Source organism: Triticum aestivum, chromosome 4D (assembly GCF_018294505.1).
Source record: "Triticum aestivum cultivar Chinese Spring chromosome 4D, IWGSC CS RefSeq v2.1, whole genome shotgun sequence".
Lineage (NCBI taxonomy): Eukaryota > Viridiplantae > Streptophyta > Magnoliopsida > Poales > Poaceae > Triticum > Triticum aestivum.
This window is the reverse complement of record NC_057805.1, coordinates 434,789,851-434,803,896: the sequence shown is the minus strand read 5'-3', so window position 1 is coordinate 434,803,896 and position 14,046 is coordinate 434,789,851. Positions and strand designations below refer to the sequence as shown.

The window sequence follows — 14,046 nt, the reverse complement described above, 5'->3', positions numbered from 1 at the left end:
ATGCCTGAAAACATCCACTACATCTGAAAATCCTAAAAGAAAACACAGATGTTTGGGGTCACTGATTCCTACTGGCTGTTCACATCATGATCTGTGCCATATGCGTTTGCAACTACATGCAGACATTTACCTTATAAAGGACGCTGGGGTGCTAGGCGCACCGACGGCCTCCACGTCCGCAATGAACAGTGCCGCGAGCGTTGCGTCTCGCGCGAGCAAAGAAGCAAGCGAGCTAGAGAAAAAAAAAGAAGCGGGCGAGCGAGCGAGAGAAAAAAAGAAGCAGGCGAGCAGCTGTAGCGAGCGATACGTAACCCGCGTCTCCCCCACGACCCCCGCCTCCTCTCCTGCCGCCGCCCCGCCCTCCCCACCCGCACGCGTCCCACCCTCCTCCTTGACCTCCCTCGCTGCCTCTCCTTCTCTTCCTTCTCTCTCTCCTGTACCGCCGTCCTGCCCCATCCACCCATGCTCCACTCCGACGGCGACGATGACCTGTAGGCGAAGGGCGACGATGACCTGTAGGCGAAGGGCGACGACGCAGAGGAGAGGGAGGTGCGGCAGCATACGGGAGAGGGTCACCAGCTAGCGTCGGCCTGTGCTGGTGAGGTCGGGCTCCACCGTTCCTGTCCCTCGTCCTCACGCGGCCTCTCTTGGTCACTGGCGCTGCAGTTGCGCGGGGCGTGAGGATAGAGATGTTGGCCCTCGTCCAGGAACGCGGCGTCCATGGCCGCTCCTCTCCTCCCGATTTGCCTCCTCTTCTTTGTGCGCGCCGGCCGCTGCAGCTCCTCGCGCCGCCTCCGTCCATCCCACCTCTCTTGTTTTCCTCCTCTCTCAGATCGGGCGCCTTCGCTCGCCGTGGTTCCAGATCGGGCGGATTGGAGGAGCAGTGGAGGGCGAGGCCTGGAGCTCCATCGGCAGCGCGCGCTAGACTGGTGCCAGGCTGCATCTTCTCCTACCTCCGTTCTGGTGCCTCCTCCTACCCGCGTAAACAGCGAGCGGAGGGCGTAATCACGTAAGTGCCAGGTGAGCTCTTCCTCCACCCTGCAACTGTGAATTCTTTCGGTTTCTATGAAGATCATTCACATCTATTTTTTCATTCCTCCCATCTGGATTTCTGATTTGATTCCAGAGTTTGGAGGTGGATGTTACTTCAGGAAGGAAGTTGGTTACAATTTTTCATTTGTTTGATGCAGCAGGGACAAACTAATTTGCAGGTAAGCTTTCTTTCATCGATTGGTGGGTTACAGGTCAACCTGTCACACCTCACTAAATTTGGAACTCATGATTTGTTTTCTTGCTTGATATTAATTCTTGATATTTTTGGCACATCCTTATAGGGATATCATGTGCATATGTACGAGTTTCCTTTGCTTCGGTTGGAGATATGTGTGTGCCTGAAGATATAATCTTAAATGCATTTTATGTATGATATGAGCACTCTTTCGTTCTTTGGGTGTACGTAGGTTGCAAGAATGAGAAGGCTTAGGGGATTATTGTAGAGTTTTGATTCACATGGATGCTCTATTCATGACTACTCTTTCTTTATTTGCAGAATTTCTTGGTGTTGCGATCTCTCCCCATCTTAGCATTGTCTTTCGTTGGAAGGGGAGGAAATTTGTGTATATCACACCTATCAGCTGCATCCCACAAAGAGGAATTTTGTGTCAGACATTGCCATTGGAGAAGCTTTGACAGGTATGGCCCTTCTTTAGTAATAAGGTTTACACATGTACTGATGCAAAAGATTTGATTTAGAGGTTAGTTCTAATGGAGCGACACGTATTGTGTTTGTGGTCTTCCAGTTTGCCTTTCTTCCATGTATATGAATGACTCATACTTCCTTTCCTTATTGCGATTTCATCCAGCCATTCCTTTCCTTGCAGCTTTAAATTTGTGAAATCTAAAGTATTTGGTTAAGAGAACATTTGCCACATAATTGTACTAACATTCTATGAATAATTACACTTTTGTGGCTGTGCTAATAGATGACCCTTAGAGACCCTGCGCATTCTCTAATTTTCCATACATGAAGATTTATTAAATGAATGTGGTGCTTTATTCTGGCTTGCAAGAGGAGCAACAAGAAATTCCTATTTCACATAAGTGAAGAATATTTATATCCCTGATTGTTATAGTTGGTGGTCCGGATTCCAGTTTATTTCTCTAATTTGATGTAGGAAATGGATTGTAATTTGCAAGTGAGGTGGGGCTTTTGATTGGGCCTTGTGGTGGTTGGATCCGCTAACAGATAGGGAGAAGCATGATAGGTTGCTACTGCTGCACCTATTATTTAGTTTCTCGCAATGTTTTCGCAATCAGTTTATCTAAAGCATGATTTTAATATGCAATTTTATCAGTCGGAGATTATTTGAATGATTCGAAATTAGAATGTGGGGATCTCAAAGAATGTTTCACAAAAAAAACCAATATTGATCATTTCCAAACTTGCTCGGTGATCGAGGTACTATAGAGGATATCAATAGAATGAAAGCAAGAGCAACATGACAACATCATTTTCCCTAGAATATTGATAGTCAACTTCAGTTATCAACAGCTTCACACGTGTATGTATTTTTTTGTTCATTTTCATCTTTGTGGTATTTTCTTACTTCCCCTTGTTGTTTCAGATCGGGCAGAGATCGCAGGTCGCGGCCATGGGAGAGCAGGGGAGGCGTGGTTTACGTGATGGATATGTAGTAGGGGAGGGTGAGGAGGACGGGCATGTGGGAAGGCACAGCAATGCCGGAGCTAAAGCGGGCGCTTGTGTCACGGTGGTGCTTGCTGGTCATCGTCCATAATCTCCAAGTTAGGCTGCACATCTTTGGCCCCGCCATCTCCTTCCTCCAAATTTTGCCTTTTAATAATCTCATTTTGATTTCTCGATTTATGTTTTTTCTGAACAAAATAGGTGCAGATTGGACGATGAAGAGACGAGGAAGGATGTTAGGAAGAGTGAAGAACAAGGCGGACCTTCTCTGGTGGAAGAACAAGATGAACCCTCTTTTGTGGGTCCTGTTTTTGGCAAAATATGTGGGGACTCGAATGACAATGAGCAGGTATATGCTCTTCTTGTTCATTCATGTTCCTACCATGTGATCCTCAACCTGTTTGATAGTGGTACTCCTAAAACAATGTTCTCAACTTGACTTCTATGGTTAATTTGTTATGGATCTCGAGTGCAGATTTGTTGCTACTGGAATGGACAAAGGTTAGTATGAGATGCCCATTTTTTGTCTTCGATTCAAAGATTTGAAATTCTTAAAACTAGAGTTGACGTAATTTTAGTGGCATCCTTGGGGATCTGATTATCCTGCTGTTAGCTACATAAGTAATCGATTCTTTGTGTTTTGAGATCAAATGCATGAAATTCCATCAAGCAATATATTATTTTGACCTTGATGGATCCTTAGTACATGAATGGACTTGATGGGTCCTTCGTTTGTTCGCAGTATTTGAATTGGACTGACAAGGCAATATATGTATAAAATTATATCGATTGGAACTTCAATTAGTCTTGCTTGCAGCGATATTATTATGATTTCCTTTTTGTATTTTCTTCAATTTATCTTCCAGCTCATCTGAATGATTTGCACACATATTTTTCTGGCAAAGTATACCTGCGATTGGTTCATAGAACATTCAGTTTTGTTCAGTTCTGGTAAGCAGCTTACTTGGCTGCTACACATGTGGACCACAACTTACTTCCCTTTTATTATGTCACTAAACAGGTGCCATTAATTCCTACAATGGCCTTTTTCTTCTTCTCAGAAGCCAGATAATGTTCAGTTGGAAGAGATGGATATGAGGTGCGTGCAAGTACAAGTGTGCAATGACAGGTACCCTATCTTGCACCTGTTTTGCTCATAAAAAAGCGCACATGTTGTTCTTGATTTGGTTTTCTTTTCCATGTGTAGTTTTAATTTTTTGTTCGCTCAAAGTGACATTAAAAATGAAGATCCTATAACTGAAGTTGGATCTTCACTCCTAAACAACACATACTTTTTAGCTGAATAAATGAGAGTTAATTGCAAGGCACTACCACACTTCGGCACGTTGTGACGAATCAGTACCAGTAGTCATTTTTTTGCCATGCAGTGCCAACTCTAAGCCTAAGTGTTGCAAAACGGTCTGACAGCCATATAAGCTCGTATTGACCACGTATCTGACCGACCCGGCCCACTTGTCAGGTGCCACGGTGGCATACCCGCGCGCACCCGCACCCGCGCGGTCACTCGTCCCAGCCTGCTCGGTTGCACCAAGTAGCTTGGTCCGGTCCGGTCGAACCCGTACGCGACGAACCCTGGTTTCCTCTCCCCCCCCCCCGCCCTCGTCTTCCTCTCCCCTCAGGCGATGGCGGCGGTGACTCCCGGCGGCGTCAACGGCGCGGGCGGGTACGGGGACCTTCCTGGCCTCGGCCCTGATGACCACTTAGGTCTGGACGACCTCGACGGCTCCAGTTCATACTACTCCAGCGCAGACGAGGAGGATTTGGAGGAGGAGGCCACGCTGTCAATGGAGGACAGGGTGAAGCTGGCAGAGATATGGGTGGCCCACCCTACCAGTAGCCATCAGTGGACCAGTGGAGCTGCTGGCGGCGTGCTATAAGTCGTTCTCTTCTCTGCTTCTGCTTCTTTCTGTATATTCCAAAACAGGGTGCTAGGGTTAGTGTTGCTCATGACAGTATAAATTTGTGCTGTCAATTGTAGTTTGGATGATGCCGTTTGGGATGTTCGGATTCATTTTGATGCACAACACAATCTGGATAGGAAGATATGCAGTTTAGATGTTACATTTCTGAACTTATATGCACTGATGCACACACAAGGTTATTCTTTCTCTGATGAACTGTATCACATGAAGAATTTAGGCAGAGGAGAGGAAAGAGAGCATGGGTTAGAGTTAATTGACACAAACATCAAACTGCAGCAACTTAAGAAGGAATATGAGCATAGTTTAGTTCTGAATTTGCTAGTGAGGGCAATAGCACCTTTTGTATGTCAGATAGAAGCAGATTTAGTGAGATCAAACTACAACAATGTCTGTTAGAGGAGAGAAGAAAATTTAGCAACTATATTGTATAGACCACCTGTTGTGTATGATCTTAGTGAGCCTGCAGTTCTTGCTGTTGATCAACAAGGTGTTGTTTTTCATAGTCAGTGCACACAAGAGAGCATAAATTTCAGTAAGGAGAAGCTCAAAGCTGTAATGGAAGAAGAGGCAGTGCTAGAGGAGGGACATAATAACAGTGATGACTCTAAGGCTGCTGCATATGACAGTGATAACAATCCTTTCTGCATGGAGAAGTACAGGATAATTGAAGACACAGAGATAATTGAGGGGAATAGACTAGCAGAGCAAGAAGTTGAAGATGAAGATTCAGATGAAGATGATGAGGATTCAGAAGAGGAACAATTACATTATGAGGGTGACACTGAGGTTGAGGACTTGTTTGAGATGGAGGAGGAGGAGGAGCAGGAGAAGGAGAAAGAGGATGAGGTCAATGTTGTTGCAACAGAAGAAACACCAATGCAAAAACCTCCAAAAAAGAGGAAGAAGCTGGCAGTTAGGAGAGGCCCTACTACTAGGACACATTCAAGTGTGTTGGAGGAGGTGCAACCTGATTTCATTCCTTCATCAGATGAAGAAGATGATGGATTGCTGTTTGAGGATGATGATGATGGACATGAGCCAATGTCCTTTGTTCTACCTAAAGGGAGGAAGAGTAGGGCCAAGAAAATAAAACCAAGGATCTGGTACAATGACAAACTTGAGCAACCACATCAGCAGTTATGTCTGTACATGTGCTTCAAGAATCAGCATCAATTCAGAGATGCTTTGTTGAGCTTGCACATCACACAGGCCAGAGACTTCAGGTATCACAGGAATTCAGACCAAAGGATCATTGCCTGTTGTAAGCAAGAGCACTGCCAGTTTTGCATAGTTGCTGCAGTTATCAAAGGGGAGAAGACTTTTGCTATTAAGAAAATGAGGCTGGAGCACACTCGCCCTAGCAGCACTGAGTCATCAAGGATCAGTGCCAAGTGGCTTGCAAAGACCTATGAGTCATTGTTCAGGTCTGATCCAACCACCAGCATACACACTCTAATTGACAACTGCAATGAGAAGTATGGTGTTGATGTGCCAAGGCACATGGCCTATAGGTACACCAACTGCAAGCAACAGTTGAGACCAGAGTTGGCTTTGAGGAAAAACAAGCATGTGGTAAACTCCTGTGAATTTGTACTTGCTATTTGGTCTTCTTTCCTTCTATGTTTTTTGTGCTAAACCTAAACCCTAAACTATCATGTTTCCTTGTATGTTTGCAAGGCACCTGCAAGATCAAGGAATGAAGATACTCCATCAGGATCACAGCAGCCACCAGCAAGGTCTGCTTCTGCAAGAACTACTTCTGCAAGATCTGCTAGTGCAAGATCTGCTACTGCAAGATCTGCTAGTGCAAGATCTGCTACTGCAAGATCTGCTAGTGCAAGATCTGCTACTGCAAGATCTGCTACTGCAAGATCTGCTTCAACAACTGCTAGAGGGTCAGCTAGTGCAAGTGCAAGATTTGCAAGGCCTTTCACTGCCCCAAGATTTGCTGAAGGAGCTTCATCTTCTGGTCCTTCTACTTCTGGTGCTCCTTCAAGTGCCACAGGGAATTATACTCGTTTGATGTCGTACTTTACTGCCAGTGGTAACTTATGAGTGATAGAATGTTGCTACTTTAGTCTAAGTGGTGCTACAAAATTGATGTATGTTCTAATGGATTGCTAAGTTGAGTCTGATGTGAACTGCAATATTTGGTCATTTGGCACTTGTGAACAACTCAATGCTTTTTGTGTTGTTCATTTGGCATTTCTGAAACAACTCAATGCTCATTTGGCTTTTGTGAACAACTCAATGCACATGTGTCAAGAAACCATGCATGTACTGGATGATACTGCCACAATGGCCACATACTTCATTACTAAGATGAACATACCAAATATTGTTTACAAAGACACTAACTAGTAACACCTAACACTAACTTGCAACACCTGACACTAACTTGCAAAGATCAACCTAACCACAACTGACACTAACTTGCATCTCTCCTTAACAAGGATCAACCTGACACTAACTTACAAGGATCAACCTGACCACTACTAGCATCTTCAGTGCCAAAACAAGCTTGAGTCTAAACCACTGACACTAACTGCAGCAGCATCTTACTGCACCAGCATCTAGCTCTGCAGCAGCATCTTGGCTGTCACCAAACCTACCACAAAGATAAGAAAAAGAAAGACAACATTCTGATATTTGGCCTTCAGTGCATCTAGCTCTGCATTTTTCTCCCTGAGCTGATCTTCCAAAGCCACCACCTCTCTTCCTCTTTGAGCTTCAGGCAGAGCCACAACTGCACTGTCATCTTCAAACACACCAACACTTGATTCACCTCTCAGCCTACGCACTTCATCTCGCAAATCTCCAATCAAATCACTCAAAAACTTAGGCAGAGGATCATCATGCCATTCAAGGAAGCCACAACCACCATGCTGTACCAACAGAAATCAGGGTTTGAGAGGGGAGAAGATCTAATGAACAGAAAAGTATAACTAAAATGAAACTTACCATGGCATCCACGCAGGCGTAGTACCGCCTGCCTGGGTTCTGGCGGTTCCATGAGATCCATCTCGGCGCCTTCCTACGCGGCCTGCACCAGCAGAGCTTCTCCGGCTCATACGCCATCGGGCTCTCACGGTAGGGCACCGGCGACCTCGATTCGTCCCCTCTCCTTCCAGAGGCTCGACGGAAGCTGGGAGCCTAAGAACGACCCGAAGACCACGACATCGACATTGACTTGGACGCAGCCGCCGCCTGCGAGATCGCCTCTGCCACGGGCCCGCTCAGGAATAGCCTCCGCTGTCGCGTAACCCTAGTTTTTCCCCCAAATGCACAAACTGTTTCACTCAATTGTTTCCTGTTCGCCCCGCGCATTGCTTTAATAACCAGGGCCACCACTCAGTGCAATCCCTGTTGACAGTGGCCACGTCAGCGTTTGTGTTGCTCTAATGTGCGCTTTTTTTGAGCATTTGGCCATCTAACTTGAGCATTTGGCCAGAGGTTCAAAAGGAGATATAATTTGAGCATTATCTAAATAACATAGCATACATACTGGAGTTCAACATAACCATAGATTCTTACAGCCATAATTACTAGATTCTTACAACATTAGCTAAAGACCATAGCATAGTGGAGTTCAACATTGTTCACAACTACTACATCCATACATTACACTTAACTAAACCACCCTTCACAAAAGATTAGCAAAGCCTTCTATCAAAGCAACTTATATCATGATAGGTATGCTCTGCTTCATCTACCCAGATCATCTTCATCTACCTCATTCCTTCAAGATGTCATGGATCAACTTCAACTTCTCTTTGCTCTTCTCCAGTGACTTCAACTGAACAGCAAGCTGGAGCTTTACCTCATCCCTGCGTTTTATCAGATTATCATGTCCCCTCTTGAGATCAGACATGTGAAGGTTCAACTGCACATTCTCTTCTGTGACTTTTTCCAAAGACTTGGTGAGCTCATCAACCTGGATCTTTAAATTGTTGTTGCCTTCAGCTAGCTTTTCCTTCTCTTTCAAATGATTCATCTTCATGTTCCTAATGACAGTGCCTTGAGCTTCTACCAGGTTCATCAGCACTTTGTACTTCTCTTTCATCTTGAAGTTATCTGCCTCTTTCTTCTCCATCTCATTCTTCATGGTAGCCACAACTGATGCACTGGCTCTCTCATCTCTCTTCTCCTTAGCTTGCAGAGAGCTGAAATCCAACACCCTGTCCTCCTGGGCACTGAGAAGTTGATGAACATCTTCAACTAGTTTGTCATAGTTGGCATCCAGATTCCTTTTCTCTTCTTTAAGGTGGTGGATAGTAAGTGAACTTTCCAGGTTATCCTTCCTCCTAGCAGTCCTGCTGTCTTCAAACATTTCCCAAAGCTTCAACAATGCATTTTGCATTGTGGGAGGCCACTCTGGGTCAACCCAAGCAAGGAAACCACAATTGACAGCTTCCTGCAATATAGCAAACACTTATATTGTTACTCTCTGAAGAATTACCATTATGAAAGGGCACTTTTAAAAAATGAACTAACAACTGCAGAACTACAACCTATACATGTGGCCAACTAAACAATGCTACTTCAACTGCAACCTATACTGCCTCAATTAAAATTTAGCAACTACACTGCCTCAATCAACTAACAATTTGCTTCATCATCAGTACTAGTGAACACAGCCAACTAAGCTGCTGCCCATATACATATTACAGTGAACATAAGCATCAAAACCATAATCATCAGAACTACTAATAAATAACTAAACCATAAATATATTACAGTGAACAAAGCCAACTAAGCTATTGCAGTGAGCATCAGTACTAGAAGCATCAAAACTACTAAGTGGTAAACTATGTGCTTCATCATCAGTACTAGTAACTATATTACAACTATATTACAGTGAACATAAATAGAGCATGAATCTTACAGGCTGAGCACAAACTAGAAACCTCCTGCCCGTCTCAAATGATTCAAAAGCTACACGGCGCTCAGTTGGCAGCCGATGCTCCACGCAGAGCCCCTCTGGTGCATTCTCCAAGCCATTGTAGTCTTGGTCTTCAATGCTAGCAGGAATCTACAGAGAGCAAATCCTCAAATCAGAAAACCAGATCATCAAATCCGCAAATCCCCAAATCACCTAACCCTAACCCTAGCTCTACCACTGACCTGATAATGCATCCCGTCGTCGGAGGAGGAGATCTGCAGGCCGGACAAGTCGTCGCTGCTCTCATCCTCGAAGACCATGGCGCGGCGGCGGTGGCGGACGCGGCGGTCTGCGTGGCGAGCGGCGGCTGGAGAGACGAGGGCGATGAGGCGAGGAGAGTGACAGAGTGCGGCTAGCTCCGGTTGGGTTCGACCGGACCCGGCTACATGGAGCGACCGAGACGGATGCGAGAGTTACCGAGCGGGTGCGCGCGGGTAGGCCACCGTGGCACCTGACAAGTGGGCCCGGTCGGTCAGATACGTGGTCAATACGAGCTTATACGGCTGTCAGACCGTTTTGCAACACTTAGGCTTAGAGTTGGCACTGCATGGCAAAAAATGACTACTGGTACTGATTCGTCACAACGTGCCGAAGTGTGGTAGTGCCTTGCAATTAACTCAATAAATGGCTACAACTTCACCAATATGACCGTAATTAAATCTCATGTTTCATGCTCTGACTTATGTACTACCAATTTTTATGTTAAACATGATTAAATTCTTTCTGATTGTATTTAATATATCGATGTATACTATCTTCAGCTATCATACAACTGCATGTAGGTAAAATATTCATGTTCATTGGTTGAATATCAATTAATGTTTTTTCTCTAGAATAGGTGGCGGAATGGCAAGGCGTCTGGTCAGATGACCTGTGTCTGTGGTCAGTTGGTGGATCTCGAATCCATAGTAGATTGGTAAATTGCTCACACAACATGTTTAGAATTGGAAAATATTAATTTTGTTCTTCTGTTTTATTTTTTCTGACTAAAAGTAGCAGTTTTGCTTCTGTATTAAGATTTTAACAAGAATTTATAAAGGCCTCTAAGGAAGCAGAGGAAAGAAAGAAAACGCCTGATAGTGCAAAGTGCACTTTGGCAGTAAGGTCAACATGAGACTACTAATGAAACACCTCCATCAGGAGGCAACAATATACAGATACGAACTCCCAAATATTGCATGCTCATGAAAGCTGATAACATGCTCATGAAAGCTGATAGCATGCTCATAAAAAGACTTGGGTGTGCAGCGCCACTCGAAGCTTTAGAAGGTCCACACCCTAGCATGATTAAACTGGACTGTACTTACTATTCTCATTTGGTTCTGGTTATAAGTTTTTTAATGGTTTTTTCCTTCCCTTGCAGTTGTTCCAATGGGATGTAGATAGTAGGACCGAGACTACAATGTCACATGGTGGAAGCAAGTCAGTTGCCAAGAACAGTTTCTATTATGCTGACTTAATGTATATCCAGTTTAGAAGAATTTATCTGACATTTATCTTATGATTGTGCCTGCAAGTTGAAATTTTAATTAATTTAACAAATGACAGGACAAAGTGATGCGTGCTAGCCGTGAACTTAATGGGTCGCTTGTTCCTTGCAGATGAATCCATTCTGATGAGCTTTGTAAATATTAGGTAAATGTCGTGAAACTTAAGATAATCTCTCAAGCATATAATCTAGGCATTTCACTCCTAAGTGTAATGATATATGACACTGAACCATTCGATTGAATATCTTCTCAGTGTTTCCAAAATAGCCTAATTATTATAACATGATGGGAGAGTGGTAATAAGCTATTAAATGACACACAACTGGAATAAACTGAGCATTTACTTAATTTGGTCGTAAATATGAGCTTGGGTTTTTCAGGTTGCATCTTGTACAAATCAAATTATATTTGGTGCTAAATTTACTGGATTTGAATTGTAGTGATGGTGATCTATTATTTAGATGGGTGTACTTTAGTGCTCCTATTTCTCACATGTCTTACAAGTTATTGCTGCAATATGTGGAATATAGAGCGGTACTGGTAATCTGTGATGTGACTGATGCAAACTAAGAAACTCACTGCAATACAAGTATTCTTTTTTAATTGCCTGATGGGAAAATAGGTAAATAGCTTGTGAGCAGACATGGATACACCGAGCCAAATTATTTATGCTAGATAGGTTTGTGTATTTTTTTATAATAGTTTAATTCAAGCTTTGCCTGTTGTACTTTGTTTTACCTGTTATACTTTGGTTAGCAGATAAAATTTGATGTTGTCCCCTTGAGATTAAACGGATGCGTCACACTATCAGACGAAATGCGTGTTACATCAAACAAAATCTATGATCGAGCTACCTTGGACCCTACTGCTTCAAGCACTATCTGTAATCTCAAATAGACTCTTATGGAAATACATGATGTTGTGGTTGCGCTTCAGAGCATGACTAGCGTGGCATGTCTCTCATTGCAGAAGAAAGGCATATGATTCAGACTCAGATTCAAGCTGCATTGAGGGTTATGCTTGAGACATGGATGATGGCTACAACCACTATGTGCGACCGTAGGCTGTGGCGGAGACAGGCCCCAGGCAGCCCGAGCGGATGCCTGAGGCATGAGGCTGATTCCCTTCGTATACTGTAGAGAACACTGTAGCTACAGTGTTGCAGTGCTTCCTAGGCCGGCCGGGGGCGTGGCTGAATCCTGGCGCCGCCACTGACCATAGGCATGCCTGCTTAGACGATGAAATTATGTTCAATACTGCTGGGACATGTAACGATGACTCAACTTAATACCACCACCTTCTCGCGTCTTGGTCCTTGCTGCGAGCAAGACAATGCATCTCTGGCCTTTGCTAATATAGCTTACTTTTATAAAGCCAATGTATGCCATTATCAAGTGATATGAATATCTTCTTTTAAGCTACCAAGTGCCATGTAATGGAACATAAACATCTATTAAGTTAGTTCTAAATCAATCTCATATGCATTGTTTGAATACTCGGTTCGCTCTCACTTTTTGCGCCATGGGTATTCCTTAATTTTTCATATGAAAGGTTTAGAATTATTACCCTCAGTGCTTTCTAAAACTCGAAGTTACTAACAAATGTAAAGATTTATGTTATAAAAGGTTTAGAATCATTACCCTTGATGCTTAAATTTGGACCATGCACCTTACTTAGGTAAACATAGAGCCAAATGGCACATTGTCCAAATACACGTTCAAAACACTTCTGGTTTGACATGGTCTCTATCCTTGATCAAACATAAAGTTACTAAAAAAGGCAAATATTTTCAACGCGGACATGGTTTCAAATGGGTCTCTGCGCTATTTGGCGCACCGGGTCATCTAGTTGTATAAACGAATAAAGCACTGATGCGCTGTAATCAGACAAGGGATAGGGAAAATATTCCAATTAGGGAATGAAGAAAAAATAAACTCGTTCACAAGATTGCAAAGGTTCTACCTGAACAGACCAAATACATTTTTTTAAACGAGAGGCAAAGTATTTGCCTTTTTCATTAATTAAGAAGAAGAGAATTGCTCGGTTAATTGACGAAAAATCGGGCTAAAACCGATACAACCCAACCCACATGACATGGGCACCACCGGCCATCCTGGCCACCGACATGGGACACAACCCCGATGACACATGCCACCAGATGGCCACACACGCAAGCAACCGACAGCTCCGACTTTGACGGCGAGCCTCACAAGGAAGATATGCAGGACTTGCGCCGATCGTGCCCTCCGCAAACGACCACCGAGCGCCTGTCATCGTTACCACCTGGATCTGCTCCACCGCAGCTCCGACTTCAAAGCAACCAAGCAACCCACAGAAGAGCACCTTGGACACGCTGGGAAGAACCGACTATCGAAGTCCAAGCCGCGACCCGAGCTCCTCTCGACGCCATCATCGTTGCCAACCAGAAACCAGCGCCCCGCCTCAGCAAACCACGCGGCGAAGATGCCACCATCCACGGCGAAGATGCCGCAGTCCACCAGTCTCTCGATCGTAGCCGGCTCCGAGACGATGCCCCCAAGGAGGAGAAAGACTCGAAGACGCCTCCATCGCCCGATCCAGCGGATATGAGGTTTCCCTCCGGAGCCAAAGCCGTGGGGAGGAGCACCTCCACGGCGACGCTTCCAAGAAAGATCACGACACCTGCGGGCGCCTCCGTCGCCGGCTCCGATGAAGACCGGAGCAAGGATTTCTCCCGGAGACCACCACCCCCACCGACCGCCGCCCACCAATCACCACCCCTGCTGAGGCCGACCTCACCCTAGCCGCGGGATCCCACGATCCACCGCGCCCAGGCACGCACCACCCCCTGGCCGTAGCCGCCGTCCACCACCGCAACACCATAGTGACCACCACCACCGCAGCAACCATCGCATCGCAAGGAGCAGCACAAGATCAGAACCACCAAGGCCAGATCCAGATCGGAGCAGCTCCAGCGAAGCAGCAGGG

The 14,046-nt window shown here is 44.9% G+C and overlaps 1 protein-coding gene across 37 annotated transcripts; it reads left to right on the top strand.

Moving 5' to 3' along the window:
* Positions 1 to 182: 182 nt before the first annotated feature.
* Positions 183 to 12,574, top strand: LOC123098410 (uncharacterized). 37 transcript variants are annotated; one of them, XR_006447759.1, is made up of 14 exons: positions 185 to 1,020; positions 1,127 to 1,211; positions 1,550 to 1,692; positions 2,175 to 2,264; positions 2,625 to 2,802; positions 2,906 to 3,053; positions 3,180 to 3,205; positions 3,726 to 3,833; positions 8,435 to 8,567; positions 10,428 to 10,858; positions 10,953 to 11,050; positions 11,138 to 11,224; positions 11,839 to 11,962; positions 12,049 to 12,574. XR_006447759.1 is itself a non-coding variant. In XM_044520392.1 (10 exons), the coding sequence occupies exons 8-10, from the start codon at positions 3,793 to 3,795 to the stop codon at positions 6,700 to 6,702; spliced, it is 1,488 nt and encodes a 495-aa protein (XP_044376327.1). In that variant the 5' UTR covers positions 183 to 1,020; positions 1,127 to 1,211; positions 1,550 to 1,692; positions 2,175 to 2,264; positions 2,625 to 2,802; positions 2,906 to 3,053; positions 3,180 to 3,205; positions 3,726 to 3,792; the 3' UTR covers positions 6,703 to 6,827. The 37 variants fall into 37 exon arrangements, 4 of the variants coding, with proteins under 4 accessions (XP_044376327.1, XP_044376328.1, XP_044376325.1 ...); XR_006447760.1 differs by lacking the exon at positions 8,435 to 8,567 and having other exon boundaries at positions 187 to 1,020; positions 3,726 to 3,803; positions 10,423 to 10,858; XR_006447751.1 differs by lacking the exon at positions 3,180 to 3,205 and having other exon boundaries at positions 188 to 1,020.
* Positions 12,575 to 14,046: the final 1,472 nt, after the last annotated feature.